Source organism: Theropithecus gelada, chromosome 11 (assembly GCF_003255815.1).
Source record: "Theropithecus gelada isolate Dixy chromosome 11, Tgel_1.0, whole genome shotgun sequence".
NCBI classification, from domain to species: Eukaryota; Metazoa; Chordata; class Mammalia; order Primates; family Cercopithecidae; genus Theropithecus; species Theropithecus gelada.
The window spans coordinates 35,928,294-35,948,218 of NC_037679.1; the positions used below are offsets into that span (position 1 = coordinate 35,928,294).

The 19,925-nt window shown below is 35.3% G+C and overlaps 1 protein-coding gene across 1 annotated transcript in view; it reads left to right on the plus strand.

Annotated features, from left to right (window-relative positions):
* Nucleotides 1-19,925, plus strand: part of ZDHHC17 (zinc finger DHHC-type containing 17) — a 91,370-nt gene that overhangs the window by 31,137 nt on the left and 40,308 nt on the right. The window contains exons 2-5 of the mRNA XM_025402061.1: nt 3,541-3,644; nt 11,330-11,452; nt 15,203-15,280; nt 15,872-16,016. Of these exons, the coding sequence (XP_025257846.1) occupies nt 3,541-3,644; nt 11,330-11,452; nt 15,203-15,280; nt 15,872-16,016 (450 nt within the window). The remainder of the gene's footprint in view (nt 1-3,540; nt 3,645-11,329; nt 11,453-15,202; nt 15,281-15,871; nt 16,017-19,925) is intronic.

The window sequence follows — 19,925 nt, forward strand, 5'->3', positions numbered from 1 at the left end:
CGCCCGGCTAGTTTTTTGTATTTTTTAGTAGAGGCGGGGTTTCACCATGTTAGCCAGGATGGTCTCGATCTCCTGACCTCGTGATCCACCCGTCTCGGCCTCCCAAAGTGCTGGGATTACAGGCTTGAGCCACCGCGCCCGGCCTAAGGATTTTTTTTCTGTTATACGAAGCTGCTTCTAATGGAATTACTGTATTCTTAAAAGTTACAATGACCCATATATATATTTTAAAATTAATCTTGCTTTTCTTGGTAGAGATAGCAATTAAACTGCTTCTTGGTTTCCATTAACATTGAGGAAAAAGTACAGGATTTTAAAGAATTGAATTAACTAAATATTTGTATGTTGAAAATATATTTAATATATAATAGCAAATTTTTAACTTAAAATTATTATCTACATTTGTTAGATATGCTTATTTATATGAACATGTTAAAAATATGTTTTTAAATTAGAACTGTTACTCCTAGGCCTATTGATAGTTGTGGTTATCTTGATAGAGTGTTGTCATTTGTCACATTGACAAGGTACTAGTCCTAGAGATAAACCAGTATCCAGTCTGTTTAAAAGTGAGAAACAAAGTTCTTTATTACAAAATTTGGTAATAAAGCAGGTTGGAGATTTTCTTATACACCTTTTCTTTAGTGAGTATAGCTCTGCCGCTCTAGAATTATTCGAGATATGTTTAGTTAAAGGCATCTTTTTAAAAATCAGACACCTTTTACTAAAGAAATAAAAACAACCTTATAGGTGGCACAAAGCAGATACTGATATTGGTTAATTTTAATATGTTACTGGAAAAAAAGTCTAATTTCCAGTAACATTTGTAAGCTCACATTTGGCAATGTCAGTGAAACAAACTGAGAATACAATTTAATCATTATGTGCAGTAAGTGAGGTCTCTGGGCATGATAATAAAATTAAAGTTAACTTGAAAACTTTATGATAGTAATCCTCAGAAAGATACTTATTTTTATTCTATTAATATTATTTGTATGTAAAAGCAATGCATTTGTCCATAGTAAAAAAGAATAGCATTTTGCCGTAGCACATTTTCAAATTCAAAGTTGTTTCAAGTTATGTTATTACCTTTTGGATATTATGTTGTCCTCATCTATGTTTTTACTTATTATTGGAAGGCTCTTGCTTATAATATTTGACTTATTTTTCTTCCCTACTTTGTCTTTCCATTCTGGATTGGAAGTCCTTCAGGATGACAGGCTATATTCTGTATACATGCACAGTGATGCTCTGAGCCATAGTGGAGCCTGGTGCAAAAGGAAGAGTTAGTGATTCTGATGCTGTCTCTGTTTTAAAATGTTGATGTTTGGTTCGTGTGTGTGTGTGTGTGTGTGTGTGTGTTGCATTGGTTTTGTTTTAAAAATATTCCATTAAAATGTTGTTGTTTTTGTTGTTGATCTTGATTACTGAGTTTTTTGACACTCTCTTTAACATTGCACATGTCTTACCCTATCCTGGATGGGGTCCCGGTGTTCATTGTAGAGAGCTTTATGTATAACAGGCTCTCAATACATGTTTTGTTGCTTATATTATTCCATTCTCCCTGAAAGCTGTGATGAAGTTTTTATTCTTTTTCAGGTATCTTACAGCCATATAGATGTCAAAGTTGAAGGTTAAAAAAATTATTTTCCCTGTGGTTGGAGAGACTAGAATCAGAAAAGAAAACTTAGAAATAAGAAAGTCTTACTGGCTTAGAAGTATTTTTCTTTACCGCACTGAATATAGAGCATAGACAGATTGAAAACTGGAATTCTGTGGAGAAATTAAATAGAAAAGATTTAAAGAAATTAAATGGATAGGTCTTATGTATTGGCTTGCTTTGTTAGTTATTCAGAACATTGTATGTACTCAAAATACTAAGCCTACTTAAGCTATTCTATTTTAATGGAGTTTGAGAATAACCTCTTAAAAAATCATTTAGTGAACTATCTGCAGTATATTGTGAATCTTGGCTTAAGAATGATGTATATTTCCTTTCTTCTACTAATGTGGATATATAATTATTCCTGAGGTATTTTAACATTGGCTATAGCATTTTGATAAGGAACTAAGCATTTACTTGCTGAAAGATTATATGCTAAGCAGAATTTGTTTGTGTGAAACTTTTAAATTCCTTTTCATTGAAAATATTCAGATTGATAGTCTTCTAAATTTATGGTTCAAACGAATGAGTTTTAGAACTTCCCACACTATTTGAATGGCTAGAGTAAGCTAAATAGCTTTTTCCTCTAGTAAAATACTCTTAACTTTGTATGATTAAGTATCAGTGGAAGGTGGTTTATCAGAGGCGAGAGAGCATGTAGTGTTCTAAGGATTTCTTTCCAAATAGTTTATGATTTTTCCTTTTATTTATATTTACACATATGTTTGTGAAAAATATCAGAAACACAGCAGTTTCAACAGATGTTATTGGAGCTGAACAAACTCAGTTTTTCTGTTTTTATATAAAAGAAACAATTGTATTTTAGTGCTATGTTATATTGGGGAAATTGACTGTATATAGCAAATTTTGTATTTTTGATAGAAAATTACAGCATGTAAGCTTTGAATGGATGTAATATTCTTTGAAACTGTCATAAATTTTTATGTAAATTAAATCTTATATGTATAGATTTTTATATAAAACCTTTTTAAAAGGATATTGACATTTTTAGGCCTATTCAAGCAGATTTACTTTTATCAGCACTGCTCCATTCCTTAATCATTTAATGGTAGCTGGAAAGAGTTTTAGGAAAGGTGGTATCTGAGAATAATAGAAAAACAATATCCATAGGTTCCTTCCTTTAGGACCTTAGAGTTTATTTGAGGAATAGAGTAGTGCATGTGATGAAGGTTTTAAAAGTAGAGTGTTAGAGCTGTGGGTCATACTAGAATAATAGAAAAATTGGTCAGAGAGAATGAGTTGATTTGATGATGAGGTAAGAGAGTTCTCTGGAGCTGAAGATTAACCTTAGTTGCTAAGTTGTTACTTGTTTCTGATCTTACAGATTTTTTTTAGCTTGAGAATGTGTAAAATGGGTAGATCTCTTTGAACAAGCTTTTTCCCCAAAGAGTGTAGACTTGGCCACACACACACGGTGGCTCCTGCCTGTAATCTCAGCAGTTTGGGAGGCTGAGGCGGGCAGATCACGAGGTCAGGAGATCCACACCATCCTGGCTAACATGGTGAAACCCTGTCTTAACTAAAAATACAAAAATTTAGCCGGGTGTGGTGGCACACGCCTGTAGTCTCAGCTACTGAGGAGGCTGAGGCAGGAGAATCGCTTGAACCCGGGAGGCGGAGGTTGTAGTGAACTGAGATTGCATTACTGCACTCCAGCTTGGGCGACGGAGTGAGACTCCATCTCAAAAAATAAATAAATAAGTAAATAAAAGAGTATAGACTTTAGAATAAGGTAAACTTAATTATTTCAGTAATCAGCATTTCTCAAACAACAAAAAGCACTACTATAACATATATAAATATTTTCTGTACCTCTTTTTTCAATTCTTGCCTGTGTGTGATTTTCTTTTTAACAGGAAATCAAACCCCAAAGCCATTATAACCATGGATATGGTGAACCTCTTGGACGGAAAACTCATATTGATGATTACAGCACATGGGACATAGTCAAGGCTACACAGTAAGGTTTTTGTTGTAGTTGTTTTCTTTGGCATGTATATTTCAAGTGAAATATGAATCTGAATAACAGTCATATTACCTTGGGAAAAACATCCGTATATCTCAATTAAAAAATTAGTTTATGGGCTGGGTGTGGTGGCTCACACCTGTAATCTCAGCACTCTGGGAGGACAAGGAGGGTGGATCACCTGAGGTCAGGAGTTTGAGACCACCCTGACCAACATGGTGAAACCCCATTTCTACTAAAAATATAAAAATTAGCCGGGCATGGTGGCGGATGCCCTATAATCCCAGCTACTTGGGAGGCTGAGGCAGGAGAATCACTTGAACTCAGGAGGTAGAGGTTGCAGTGAGCTGAGATTGTGCATTCCAGCCTGGGCAACAAGAGTGAAACTCTGTCTCACAAAAAAAACAAAAAGAAAAGAAAATTTAGTTTATTTCCCATTGGTTAATTGAATGTGTCTGTTTGCTTTTGGTACTTGCTGATCTTTCCAGAAGTATGTTATTAGGCCCTAAGAATATTAAGGTTAGTTATGGTGAATTGGAAAATTTTGTTAGAATTAAAGCACTTTAAATGGAAAACATTATTGTGCATCCAATATTCAGCCCCCGCAACCAGGTACACAGATTAGAAATAAGACGTAGTTAATGTCATATTTACTTATTTATTTAACCCATGCTAGGAAAATATCACAGAGTTTTCTAAAATATCATCAAAATACCGTATTATCAGTCTTTGAGGAAGGGAAAGGAAAAGGATAAATCTGACTTTTTATAATGCAAATTATATGGAAGTTGAAATAACAACAGTTATTTTCATCTGCAAAGAGGAGAAACTAGTTCATAGGTTCTTGAGCTTTAAGAATTGTCTGAAATTGAACAGATGTGGAAGTTCATGCCTATAATCCTAACACTTTGGGAGGCCAGTGTGGGAAGATCACTTGAGATCAGGAGTTTGAGACCAGCTTGGGCAACAGAATGAGACCCTGTCTCTAAAAAAAAAAAAGTAGGGCATTGTATTAGTCCGTTCTCTCACTCCTATAAAGAAATACTGAGTCTCTCACTCCTATAAAGAAATACTGAGACTGGATAATTTATGAAGAAAAGAGATTTAATTGGCTCATGACTCTGCAGGCTGTACAGGAAGCATAGTGGCTTCTGCTTCTAAGGAGTCTTCAGGAAACTTTACAATCATGGCGGGAGGTGAAGGGGAAGCGGGTACATCTTACATGGCTGGAGCAGGAGGAAGAGAGAGTGGGGAGAGAATGGGGAGGAGGTATTGCACATTTCCGAACAGCCAGATCTCATGAGAACTCTCACAAGAACAGTACCAAAGGGATGGTGCCAAACCATCCATGAAGGATCCACCCCTGTGATCCAATCACCTCTCACCAGGCCCCATCTCCAACATTGGGGATTACAATTAAACATAAGATTTGGGTGGGGACATAGATCCAAACCATGTCAGGCGTGATGGCATACTCCTGTGGTCCCAGCTACTCAGAAGGCTGAGGTGGGAAGACTGCTTGTGCCTGGGAGTTTGAGGCTGCAGTGAGATATGGTCATGCCAATACACTCCAGCCTGGGCGAAAGAGTGAGACCCCCATCTCAACAAAACAAAACAAAACAAAACAGGCAAAAAAAGAATTGTCTGAAGTTCATTGCATCCCACAGAATTATTAGTCATATTTGCTTAGGGTGTGTATTTTTCTTGGTCTTTCTGATCATCTGCATATTTTCCTCAAGAAGAAATCTTTTTTTTTTTTTTTTTTTGAGACGGAGTCTCACTCTGTCGCCCGGGCTGGAGTGCAGTGGCCGGATCTCAGCTCACTGCAAGCTCCGCCTCCCGGGTTTACGCTATTCTCCTGCCTCAGCCTCCCGAGTAGCTGGGACTACAGACGCCCGCCACCTCGCCCGTCTAGTTTTTTGTATTTTTTAGTAGAGATGGAGTTTCACTCAAGAAGAAATCTTAAACTGGGATCTGTTATGCCAGTAGGTCAACTAAGACAGACAATGTTTTTTATTTGTATTGTGAAATTATGAAATAACTCTTTCCTAATATAAAGACTTGGTGTGCTTTTGGTCTTTAATATTCATTCTGTATAGTGCTGGAAACCTTAACACTACTCAGTGCAAACCAAATCTCAGAATAATGTCACCTTTATTACAACTTGCTAAGAAAGTGTGAATTACTTAACATTCTTACCTGGGCTCTGGGAGGAGCTTCAGACTTCCCTGAATGCCTTGGAATTATGTACAGAATTTTGTGTGTTGGAGCATGTTTCTGGGTAGAGTCCGTGACTTTCATTACATTTTTAAAGAGGTCTGTGATCCCCAAAAAGATTAAAAATGATTGATCTGAACAATTTGATTCTAAGGTGATCTCATCCTTTGCGTGGGTTTTGAGTGCAACAACATAGAGAAATCCAGTGACAGCTGTAAAGATTGTGTTTCTGTTTTCTTTTGTAGGTTTGTTTGTTTTTAGGTTTAAATAGATTATCTTATCTAAATACAGGTTGAGTATCCCTTATTCAAAGTACTTGGTACCAGAAGTGTTTTGGATTTTGGATTTTTTAGGATTTCGGAATATTTGCACATACACAATGAAAAATCTTTGGGGTGGGACTCAAGTCTAAACTTGTTTATTTATTTTTCATATACACATAGCCTGAAGGTGCTTTTATAGAATGTTTTTTATGTTTTATGCACCTGTCACATGAGGTCATCTGTGGTATCATGTGCTCAGAAAGTTAAGGATTTTGGAATATTTCATGTTTTGGATTTTTGAATTAGAGATGCCCAACCTGTGGGTTTTTATTAGAATGACACATGTATTCTTGATTTTTCTACACAGAAAGCAACAACAAAAACTAGACAAACAAAACCCAAAAATTTGTATCTTTAGAATGTAGTTTATTTTGTTCATAGTCTTCCCTTTTCCACTTGATATTTGCTTAGAAATTGTTAATTATTTACAGTGGGAGGAAGAGGCACAGTACTACATTTTGATACATAAGTTCAATTCACTTTTAAAAATATGTGAGTCCAGGCTGGGCACGGTTTCCTTAAGTTCCGTGTTTCCTTACTTATGTCTACTTGTTGCATCCATTATTGAGAGTTGGGGTATTAAAGCCTCTAGCTCTTGCTGTGAAACTGTCTGTTTCTCTCTTCAGTTCTGTCAATTTTTGCTTCAAATATTTTAATGATGTTATTAGGGTAAATGTGCAATGCTTTTAATTTATAATTGTTGTATCTTCTTGCTGAATTGAACCTTTTATTGATATGTAATGTTTTTGTTTGTCTTTTGTAACCATTCTTGATTTAAAGTTTATTTTCTGATATTAGTGTAGCCACTCTTGCTCTGGTAACTATTTGCATGGAATTTCTTTTTTCATACTTTCATTTCCAACTCATTTGCCTTTGGATCTAAAGTGTGTCTGTTGCAGATAGCATATAGTTGGGTCTGTTTTACCCGTCTATTCTGCCAAACTGTCTTTGGGTTGGAGAGTTTAATCCATTTACATTTAAAGTAATTACTAATAAAGAGGGACTTCTGTCATTTTGCCATTTGTTTTCTTTCTTTTTTTTTTTTTTTGAGACAGAGTCTTGCTTTGTCGCCCAGGCTGGCGTGCTGTGGCACAATCTTGGCTCACTGCAATCTCCACCTTCCGAGTTCAAGCAGTTCTCCTGCCTCAGCCTCCTAAGTAGCTGGAATTACAGGCATGCACCACCATGCCCAGCTAATTTTTGTATTTTTAGTAGAGACGGGGTTTCACCATGTTGATCAGGCTGGTCTCAAACTCCTGACCTTGTGATCCGCCTGCCTCGGCCTCCCAAAGGGCTGGGATTACAGGCACGAACCTCTGCGCCCAGCCGCCATTTGTTTTCTATATGCCATATAGCTTTTTTCCTTCTCATTTCCTACATTACTGAATGTTTTGTGTTTAGTTCAATTTTTGTAGTGAAATGTTTAAGTTTCTTTCTCATTCCTTTTGTGTATATCCTGTAGTTACTTTTCTTTGCAGATACTATGGATATTACACTTAACATCCTAAAGTTATAACACTCATTTGAATTTATGTTATTGAATTTATACAGATTAATTCCAATAACCTAATAAACTGTGCTCCTTTACAGCCTCATCTATATGCTTTTTAGTTGTTGATGTCACAGAACTACATATGTATACGTTGTATTTTGAAAAGACATAAAGTAATAATTATTTTAAATGCATTGGTCTCTAAAATTATATAGAAACAATATGTAGACACACAGACCAAAATTACAATAATACTAGTGTTTAATAGTTTTTAAATTAATAGTCTCTTAAATCATGTAGAAAACAAAAAAGTAGAGTTACAAATTATTGTTATGTCTTGCTAGGTTTTATAATTGTCCATGTATTGACTTGTATTGAGATCTTTATTTTTTTGTATGGCTTAGAGTTACTATCTTAGTGTCCCTTAATTTCACCCAGCAGGTCTCCTTTGATCCTTTCTTGCAGGGCAGGTCCAGTGGTAACAGATTCTCTCAGTCATTATTTGGGAATGTCTTAGTTTCTCCCCCACTTTTGAAGGACAGTTTTGCTGAATACAGGATTTTTGATTGGCATTGATTTTCTTTTAGCACTTTGGATATGTCAGCTTGTTACCTTCTGGCCTCCAAAGTTTCTGATGAGAAATCTGCTGATAATCTTATTGAGGATCCTTGTATGTGACCAGTTGCTTCTCTCTTGTTCCTTTCAAGATTCTCTCTTTGTCTTTGTCTTTCAAAAGTTTGATTATAATATGTTTCAGTGTGGGTGTCTTGGAGTTCCTTTTACATTGACTTCATTGATGTTTATATTCAAATTTAGGAAGTTTTCAGCTATTATTTTTTTGAAGTATTCTCTCTGTCCCTTTCTCTCTTTCTGTCTCTCTTTTTCTGGAACTTCCACAATGTGTGTGGTGTTCTACTTGATGGTGTCCCACAGGTCCCTTAGACTATCTTCACTTTCCTTCGGTCTTTTTTCTTTCAGCTCCTCACACTTGATAGTAATTGCTATTGCTCTGTCTTCATGTTTGCTGACTCTTTCTTCTGTCTTTGAAGACATTTCTGTCTCATTTCTGTCTTTGAATCCATATAATGACTTCAGTTATTGTATGTTTTAGTTCTAGAATTTTTTCTGGTTTCTTTTTAGGTATTTTATCTTTTTATGAATACAGGTTCTACTAGCTTACATTGATTTGACTTTTCAGCTATACAATGGTGCAAAAGTGGTACACATTCAGTAGAAATCATGCTTCAAGTATGACCCATACAGCCATTCTTTTTTTTTTCCACTTTCAGTGCAGTATTCAATAAATTACATGAGGCCAGGCACGGTGGCTCACACCTGTAATCCCAGCTCTTGGGAAGGCTGAGGTGGGCAGATCGGTTGAGCCCAGGAGTTCAAGACCAGCCTGAGCAACATAGTGAAACCGCATCTCTACTAAAAATACAAAAAAAGAGCCGAGTGTGGTGGTGCACACCTGTGGTCCCAGCTACTTGGGAGGCTGAAGTGGGAGGATTGCTTGAGCCCTGGGAGTGGAGATTACAGGGAGCCATGATTGCACCACTGCACTCCAGCCTCAGTGACAGAGTGAGACCCTGTCTCAATAAAAAAATTACATGAGATATTTATTATAAAACAGGCTTTGTCTTAGATGATTTTGTTCAGAGTGTCATTGTCCTTTCCCGCATTGCAGAGGTCAGATCCCAGAGCTATCCCCTTGCTCTTTATAGGCAATATGAGCCACTCGTCTTGCCTCTCTAGGGAAGGGGCAGAGTTCAGTAAGCCTGTGGGAGAATTCTCGACTTATACCCACATCATAAACGTCACTGATGAGGCAATGGTAATTATTCAGCTCTCCATATAGCCTGGGCTGATGTCTGGTGGTATGGTGGGAAAAGGAACCTCTGTAACTTGTTACCTTCCAGTTGGACCGGGACTTGTGCTTTAATCCAATTGGCCATTCCCTTCACCCTGGCATTCCATAAGATACCCAGAAATACAGATGGCCACCAAAACTGGAGAGATTTGACAAATTCTTTTAAATCCCACTATATATATGTCGACTTGATAGGAGTCCTTAGGGGTTGCATAATGAATTTAAGGCCCGAAACCAAATAGCTGCTGGGTTTGAATCAGCACTCTTCTAGTGGTCAGCTATAGGTAAGAATGTGAATTGGATTAACTCCATCTATTATAATCAACAGATTAATCAGTTATACTTGGGATGCCCTCAAAGGGGTGACTAGCTAGTTAGATACCACCAGCCGAATGGCCTGGAAAAACCGGCTTGCGCTAATCATGATACTAGCAGAAAAAAGGGTATATGTGTGATGCTGGGTGGGAAATGTGCTTTTATTCCCAACAATAATGCCCCAGATAGGATCATCACAAAAGCTTTACAAGGTTTAACATCTCTAGCCAACGAGCTGGCAGAGAATGCTGGAATTGATGACCCATTTACAAGTTGGCTAGAAGATTGGTGTGGAAAATGGAAAGGCATGGTAGCTTCAGTCCTTACCTCTCTCAATTGTGACAGAAGTCTTAACAGCAGTGGGATGTTGTGTTATCCTTTGTGTGAGGGGACTAGCATAGAGATTAATTGAAACAGCTATTAATAAATGCCTGTGACTTACCAGCAAAATAACTTGCTACTATTAAAAACCAAATTAGACACTCTCTCCTATGAGGAAGATAGTAAATGACTTCTAGAGTGATTCACAGACCAGAAGGGTTCAAATGAAAATTAAACCAAAAGAATTAAGTAGAAAAGAGAAGGGACTTTGTGAGAAAACATTTTAAATGGTCCATTTTCAAGGCATGATAAATCTAAGCACTGGCCGCCAGCCTGCGAAGTAACAAATTACATGGCTCATGCACCTAGTAGGTCACAATAAGTTAACAGAATGTAGAGGAGGGGTCAGCCCATAAAAGGGAAGAAAGCTTCGTTATTGTGAAATCAAAACTTAAGCATGGAACATGACGGGGTAAGGGGGATAATAGAACTTAGGCAACATCTGGGAGGATTTTAACCCCATAGTACTCGACCAGTGAGGAACTAGGGGAAAGACTTGTGTGCTAGGAGATAAATTGCCTGCTGTAGCTGCCCTGGGTGTGCCTGCCTGCCAGACACCTGTTATTGTAAGACTGCTGTTAAGTCTCACTTTCGCCGTTCTTCGTGCCTCTTAGGCCATTCTTTGGGTTTGGACAGTTGTGCGTGTTTCTCACACTGGGGCTTGTATAACATCCTTTCTTCTTGATATTATTCTGAATCATTTATATGCATCTTGTTACTGATTTTTATATATTTAATATTTTTTAATTTGTGTGTATTTTTTACAGTCTGCCTTAAGAGTTTGGTGGGATAAATGGTAATAAAATAATAAAAAAAAAGCTACCGATTGAAATTTTATTTCTGGTGTACTTTTTTCTTCTGTATAGTGAGATTTTACAGTCTTATAAGTGAGACATTTTAGAACTGTAAAATGGATTAGTAAAAGCTTTTGGAATATTGACATTTTAAAAGTAATATTCTATGTTGAGAAATACATTTTAATTCCTAGTATCAAAATGAGGAATTATTTTTGTCTCAAAATGTTATTTTTAGCTTTACATTTCTTGTTAAATAATAATGCCATGTTTTCTTTGTTTTCTAGATATGGAATATATGAACGCTGTCGAGAATTGGTGGAAGCAGGTTATGATGTACGGCAACCGGACAAAGAAAATGTTACACTCCTCCATTGGGCTGCCATCAATAACAGAATAGATTTAGTCAAGTATGTATTTTCTCTGTTTTTAATTATTAAAACTTAACTTTTTATGGTTATAAAATTAATGGAAGTAATTGTTGTAAAAACTAATAACTTTCTAAAATTCATGGCTTTTAGAATATAGATTCTGTGTACCTTGTTTTTCTGAAAAAGAAAAATTGCTTTTAACTTATATTGAATGCTTATATTAGCCAAGTACTGTCTGAGTACTTTTCCATATGTGTTTTCTTTAGTTCTTAATTCTTAATATAACCCCATATGAAATTTAACAATTGTTACTGTCCTACTGCTGGCGAAACTGAAGCACAGACAGTTTAAATATACTACCCAGTGACCCAAGCTAATAAAGATTGGAGTCAGGACCTGAACTCAGGCAGTCCTAACTTGGTGTTCACATTCCGAATGTGGATTCCGTGGAGAAAACAGCAAAAGGAAAGAAAGTTGAAATGATAATAGGTAATAATAATCTGATTTAACTGTTCACAACAGCATAAGTGATGAATACTTGCATAGCAAGTGTAAAATGATTTTTATCCATTACTGTTAATGCTTGTTTTGTATTAATAAGAAGTAGTTAGATCTAAGAGTCAAGATGATAGGAAATCTTAGCAAATCTTGTTTAGTAGTCTTTTGACTCTATGGACACAACATATTTACAGAAAGACATGAATTTTTGTTGTTATTGTTGAGATGGGTGCTTACTCTCTCACTCAGGTTGGAGTGTAGTGGTACAATCTTGGCACACTGCAACCTCACCTCCCATGCTCCAAGCGATCCTCCCACTTCATACTCCCGAGTAGCTTGGACCACAGGCGAATACCACCACGCCCAAGTCATTTTTTTTTTTTTTTGAGATGGGGTTTTGTTCTTGCTGCCCAGGCTGGAGTGCAATGGCTTGATCTTGGCTCACCGCAACCTCTGCATCCCAGGTTCAAGCAATTCTCCTGCCTCAGCCTCCCGAGTAGTTAGGATTATAGGCATGTGCCAATAGTAAATGACTTCTAGAGTGATTCAAGGACCAGAGGGTTGAAATGAAAATGAAATATAGGCATGCACCTGTATAAATATAGGCATGTGCCACCACACCCAGCTAATTATTTTTGGATTTTTAGTAGAGACGGGGTTTCTCCATGTTCGTCAGGCTGGTCTCGAACTCCCACCCTCAGGTGATCCACCCGCCTTGGCCTCCCAAAGTGCTGGGATTACAGGCGTGAGCCACTGTGCCTGGCCCTAATTTTTTGTATTTTTGGTAGAGATGGGGTTTTGCCATGTTGCCCAGGCTGGTCTCAAACTCCTGCGCACAGGCAGTTCAACTACCCTGGCCTCCCAAAATGCTGGAATTACAGGCATGAGCTTCCGTGCCCAGATAACACAAGTCTAAAATGAACTAAATGAACTACTTGAGATGTTCAGTTAAGTGCAACACACAGAGTGTAGAGACAAATAGAATTATTAATGCCAGGTAAAAGAATTCACCCTGAATTGCTGCATTTTCAGTGCAGTGTCTTGCTGTTCTCTAATTTACTTCTTGAGTGTCAAACTTTGATGGTAAAGGTGCACTAAACATACCTCTTGGCAAATGCTGAATGGTTGCATGTTAAAATCAACATGGGACTGACACTGAAGTCAGAAATTGCCATCATATAATGAAGTTTAGGGACACAAGAATGAATCTGGACTCGAAGAGTTTGAATTTTAACTATAATTCTAAACTTGAGTAGCAACATCTTAAGATTTAACATTATGGTGTACAAAGAAAGCGTTCGAACACTGTCAGCTGCGTGATTGCTTCCATGTCAGTAAAACACTTATTTGTGATGCTGAGTAACTACTGACTTTCAGTGGGAATATATGCTAGAAAACACAATTTTTCTGCGGCGTATTTATTGACTTTCAACCGTTATTTCTGTTTACAGCCCAGGTACTTACTGCTTTCTTTGGAGGTAACAATTGTGTCTGATTCCTTTGCCTGTCCAGGTTTTGTAATATTCTGGCTTGCTTTTCATCAGTGTCCCCTCTAGAGATGTTTGAGGTTTAAGCTATTTGGGTTTTATCTTTCAAATATTTGTTGGTATCAGTTGTTCATTGATGGTCCCTTCTGAAAACCTAGGATCATTAGTACCCGTCAGAACATTGTTTGATAAAACCTTCTTAATATATTGAGCAAAGAGGCTCAAGATTAAAATTAAGAGTTGTGCAATCTCAGAATTTTGTAGTGTTGAGCTAGGGTCTTATAGCTACAAGAAATAACATGTTATAAAAATATAATACTGAGAAGTTTACAATGAAAAGTAATAGAAATTGTTCTTTTTTTAGGATGCAGAAAAGTTCCCTCTTGTGGAAAAAAAAATTGTGCTTTAGAATCAGTTTGGAAATTGCTTATTGACGTAGACCTAGTGATGATTTAAATTCTGCCATATATCAGTAAAAATGAATCTCATGAACAGTTGACTATAGAGAAGGGGATGAAATTGCTTTAGAAAAATTCCAGTTATTATTTTTAATAAAATATCATTTCCTATGAGAGTGGTTATTTTGGCTGAGCTTTACTTCTCTTTGGGTTCTAGCCTACCCATTCTCAAAGAACATTTTCAGCATTATATAATGTACCAAGTACCTTAAAAATGGATTCAGGAATAATTAAATGTTTGCATTATTAATAGTTTAATATTCTGGAAATACTTTGTTAGGTTACTTTGAACCATTTTGCATGATAGAGTGGAATTGGGCCCTTCATTGCATAATGCTTTAAAAGCACCAATTAAACAAATACTTATTTGCAGCCACAAATTTCTGAATTAAACACATGAATAATGTGTTTAATAAGCACGAATAATCACAGGTTAAAAGCTATGTACATTAAGAGTAAATGCATTACTGATCTAGAGCAATAATCACTTAGAACAGTTTAAGAGTGTACATATGTCAAGTATTTGATATCATATACCTTAGAATCATTTATATTCAGGATTTATTGCATTGATTATTCCCAAAGAAAGCATTGTAATGAACAGCTAGATCTTGTTCACTTCAGAAGTTATCAAGATGTTATGACAGCAGGGTGCGGCTGCTCACTCCTGTAATCCCAGCACTTTGGGAGTCCAAAGTAGGAGGATTGTTAGAGTCCAGGAATTTGAGACCTGCCTGGGCAACATAATGAGATGCTATCTCTCTTTCTCTCTCTCTCAAAAAAAAGATATTATGCTGTTAATATTAAGCTTACTAATCTAATTTTAAAGTTGCTATTTCTTTTTCAAGCAACATGGCTTTAAAGGCACAAGAAATAAGGCATAGTAAAGAACCTTTATGTTATATGTATATTGTTTGATTTAATCTACAGTAATCTTAAGGGAAGTTAGGCTTAAAAAGCTGAGCTACCCAAGGTAGACCATGTCTTGCCTATTCTGCAACTATTCTAATTTCAATTTTCTATATGCTACTATTCAAATCTTTGTAGTTCTTTGAGTACCTTCTTTTTTATGTGATTTTTTTTTTTTTGGCATTTTTATTCTTTTTTTTTTTTTATAACTTAAAAGTTATTTTTCTTTTCCTTATTCTGGAGCAAAATAAAATGATGTATTTGACATAAAATTCTGCTAAATATGTTTTTTACACAACCACAAAAGATTATTTATTTTCAAAGGTTCAAACTAGCATGAGATCTGAAATGGAAAACATATATTTACTTATTTTTCACATAATTTCTTAAAATTGAAAATGAAAGTTATTTAAATTATTATAAATTTTGTCTTATAGATACTATATTTCGAAAGGTGCTATTGTGGATCAACTTGGAGGAGACCTGAATTCAACTCCATTGCACTGGGCCACAAGGTTTAAAGTTGCTTCTGGATTTTTTTCCTTTTGTTCTTTTATTAATATACAAATGAACAACTTTAAAAAAATGATATACTAAAATGAATAGGAGAGCTTATTATGCCATTAGTTAATGTCATTTATATGCTAATGTTTTATTGTGAAATATTACCTATAAAGAAGCAAAAGTTTATTGTCCAAAGTTTCCCTGGCCATGGTGATATTAATTCAGTTAGTTATAAGATCGGGTTAAACTTTGGCTTTCTAAATGTAATAGTTTTGCAGCATATATATATTTACAATGAAAGAATTAGCTCATTTCTTGGAATGATTGAGATACTATTAGAATGAACATAATAGAATAAAGTAATTATTTACTATATGTTAAATAAGTTATGAGTACCTCCATGCATTTCCAGACTGTTAATCTAGTTAAGACTTTTAAGAACCATAAAATCCTAAATGTGTTTTGACATGTATCTATTTTAAAATAACTTTTCAAAATACATATGTAATCTTCCCACCATACCTTATTTAAAAAAGCTCTTTCCAGAGGATCCTGTTTTAAATAACTTTATATATCTAAGTATTTATTCTTTTATGTTTTAGACAAGGCCATCTATCCATGGTTGTGCAACTAATGAAATATGGTGCAGATCCTTCATTAATTGATGGAGAAGGATGTAGCTGTATTCATCTGGCTGCTCAGTTCGGACATACCTCAATTGTTGCTTATCTCATAGCAAAAGGACAGGTAAAAAAAATCTCGGTATGAATTTTAATCAGATATTCTTCATAGTTTAAATGCCTAATATTATTGGTGTTGCATATGTAACAACCTGTTGATATTTAAATAGCACTTTCTGATGAATGAAAAACATAAATATAGTTAGTTTGATATGGAGATATTTAATGTACCTAACATAAAAGTCAGCATTAAAATCATGAACCAGATAATGATTAAGTTGGGTTTTTTATTTCCAAGAGTGATGGAAATAAAGCTCAGAAATTAAGAGAGAAAATATAAGTATCTATTTTTTCTTTATGTATTTTGAATATATCATCTGAATTCATCTAAACTTTTTTGAACTTATTTATTGGTTATTTTCTATATTAAGTATCTTTTGAGAGGGATACATTTTTAAAAATCAGTTTCTGTTGTATAAGATAATGCTGCTGCTTGTCAGAAAAACATCATATTTTAAGTGGTTGTTCCTGATTTTTCTTGAATGTGCAGTGACCATAATCACATTAAATATTACCAGTTTATATAATCATGTTTTTGTAATAAATGTATTTTGTTAAAAGTAATGTCACTCAGTTTTTCTTTCATGTGTTTTTTCTGGTTATATTTGAACATTAGTTTTATAAGTAAGGATCTCATCACAAGAATTACGAAGATAGATGTATTTAATTTGTTGCTATCAACATGTATTTATTGTTAATTTAAAATTATATGCGGATTTAGAATTTGAATACTATTTCTTTTAATGAAGGCTTTATAGTATTCGTTGTTGGCAGTCTTAAGCAGTGGCAGTTGTGTTGTGCGTTATAGTTTAGGAAAAGAGGCATAGACTGATTAAGTTAATTGGTGGAAGGGGAGGGGAGTTATTGTCTATTGCTGTGTTAAAAACTACTCCCAAAATCTAATGGCTTAAGAACCATACCAACCAATTAATACGTCTCACAATTTTGTAGGCTTGACTGAATGATTTTTCTCCTTGGCTGGTGAAATGACTGGTGGCCAGAGTTGTCTGGGTACTTGACTGAGCTGGAAGATTGACTCACATATCTTGTGACTTGATAGGAACGGCTACAAACTGCTTAACTGGGAGGCTGGGGCAGCAAGACCTTTTTCTTTCTCTATGTAGTGTCAGAACTTCTACTTTTCAATACCAGTCCATGTGGTCTTTCCAGCAGAGAAACTAGACTTCTTACATATTGGCTTAGAGCTCCCAAAAGAACAAAAGTAGAAGCTGTTTTGCCTTTTTAAGTCTTAGGTCTTGAACTGACACAGCAACGGTTTTTCTTTGTTCTGTCAGTTAAAGTGAGTTAACAGGGCCATAATCATGGCGGGAAGGGACCACACAAGGATGTGAATACCAAGAGGCCAGGTTTATGGGAGGCCATCTCTGGAGAGCAACTGCTATAGGAGGTTATTCTTGTTATTCTGCAGGTTTTTCTAGAACAAAGGTTGAAGCAGTAAATGGTGCTGTAGCACACTCACAGGGTCTTTAGTGGCCTTCCATATTGCAGAATAAATCTACAATACACGTTCACTTTTTTCTTTCAGTTTTTAACTGGGAAAGAGAGGTAGTGTACATTTTTGAGTCTTCATGGTCTTTTTTTTAGCTTAGAGTTTGGATGATTTCATTAATCTGTGTAACCTCTAATATAGTAAATAGGCTATAAAATTCTCAGAGGGCAGGATTTCTACCTGTCACAGTGCTTTTGGTACAAAAAAATGCATGATGATGATGATGATGATGATAAATGTCTGAGAAATAGTTTTGTTTTCATGAGTAAATTTTTTTTATGCACACAAAGATAATACATGTTTATTATGAAATATTCAAGCATAATAGAATATGACTTAGAAAATGAAATCTCACCTCTCCCCTTGGCCATCTCTCTGAGGTTACTTCCTTTAATAATGTAGTGTGTATTTTCTGAGATTTTACTCCATGTACAGATTAAACATCTGTAATCTGAAAATCCAGAATGTTTCGAAATCCAAAACGTTTTGAGTGCCAACATGATGCCACAAGTGGAAAATTCCACCCCTGACACCTTTGTTTTCTGATAGTTCATTGTACACACACCGTTTCATGTACAAAGTTATTTAAAATATTGAATAAAATTGCCTTCAGGCTGTGTGTATAAGGTGTTTATGAAAGATGAATGAATTTCACATTTAGACTTTCGTCCCATTCTCAATATTTTAATATATATATGCAAATATTTCAACATATGAAAAAAAACACATATTCAAACACTTCTGGTACCAAGCATTTTAGATAAAGGATATTCAACATGTATACACTAATATATTGTAAAAGACACTCTTCCAATGTGCATTGCATCATACTGTAAGGGCCCAAAGTTTTTCTCTGTGCTAGAGCACTGTGCAGTTTAGCCCCTGGATACCTCTTGAGCTCCACTTCTGCCATCTCCCTGTCATCACCGTGCTTTAACTGCACTAGTTTTTTTGCTACTTTTTCAGCAACTCTGACCTGATGTTGTCTGAGGGCCTTTTGCTTGCTGTTTCTTCTGCTGGTATATTCTTTCCTCAGATAGTCACACAGTTTCTCTCTCTCTCTTCAGTCAGATGGTTGCTCAAATTTTATTAGTTCTAATTACGTAGTTCCTAATTATAAGCAGTAATAAAATTAGCATATTTTTATTTCTTCTTCCATTTCCCTTTTACCAACTTTAGTCAATAATATTGTTTTTCTTAATGTTAACTATGTTCTGATAAATTTTTACTACATTTCTATTACTTGATTTTTCAGCTTTAGATAATTTTCTTTGATTCATGGCTACTAGAGATGAGGCTCTCAGCATATTTTCATTTCAACCTTTTTCCATTTTCCCATTTTTTTGTTAATTATATCAATTTTACATTGTTAGGGTATATAACATTTTCATTCAGTTCTGTCATTCTATTCTTCACAATTGTTTTGTTTTAGTTATATTGTTAAATATATTTAGTGCTCACTACCAATTCTTTTGGATGATTTTCAGGAGAAAAAGGGGAATGCTAAGTTATGGAGCCCTGTTGATCATGGAATTCCCATAAGCTTTTGATCTGGGCTTGTTAATTCTTCCTAATAGAGAATACCCATACGTCCAGGCTGAACTTGGAAAAGAAGTACCAAGTTTTAAATTCCGACCCAAAGAGAGAAAAGGTTGAATTTCATTTTTCTTTTAGTACTCTAGAGATGTGCCATGATTTTACATTTTTTTATTTATTGATATTTTAATACTATCAGTTTTTACAAAGGATATGAAAAGACAACTAAGAAGAAAAAGAAACTTAAACATAAGAATTTACATGCTTGCTTTAATTAGACCTGAAATTTGGTTGAGCTTTCTTCAAACTACGGAAATTAGGAGTAAAAGAAGTCACAATAGTTACCTCTCATGTAAGAAATAAGGAAGTTTGTTGTTTCTTCAGAAAACTTTTTTTTTAAGTCACAGGATTATTTTAAAAAATGAACTTGCATATTGGAAATGTTGAGTGAGGTTGCAGAAGATATTCCTGACAACACTATTAAAGTAAATCCAGAAATGGATTTGTAATGGATAAGGCATAACATTCTGTTACAGTATGCATGGTGAGTGACTAAAGCTAATGACATCCAAGGAAGTACTTTACTTATCTAATGTAGTGGTTCTCAGATTTTTTTTTCTTCAATATGCTTGGATAATATTCACATTTGAGACATATTCCCATCGCTAACAGTGGCTCACAGAGAACTGCTGCATAGAGATAGTGTTTTACATTGTGCTTACTGTAACTGTCTCCTCTCTCTACTGATTGGTAAATTAGGTAATACAACTTGGATTAGAACTGCTTACTTAATATAATTCAGGAATGGGAGATGGGGTAGGGAAGAAGAAGAAACTTAATATTTATTGAATATCCATTATATTCTTGGCT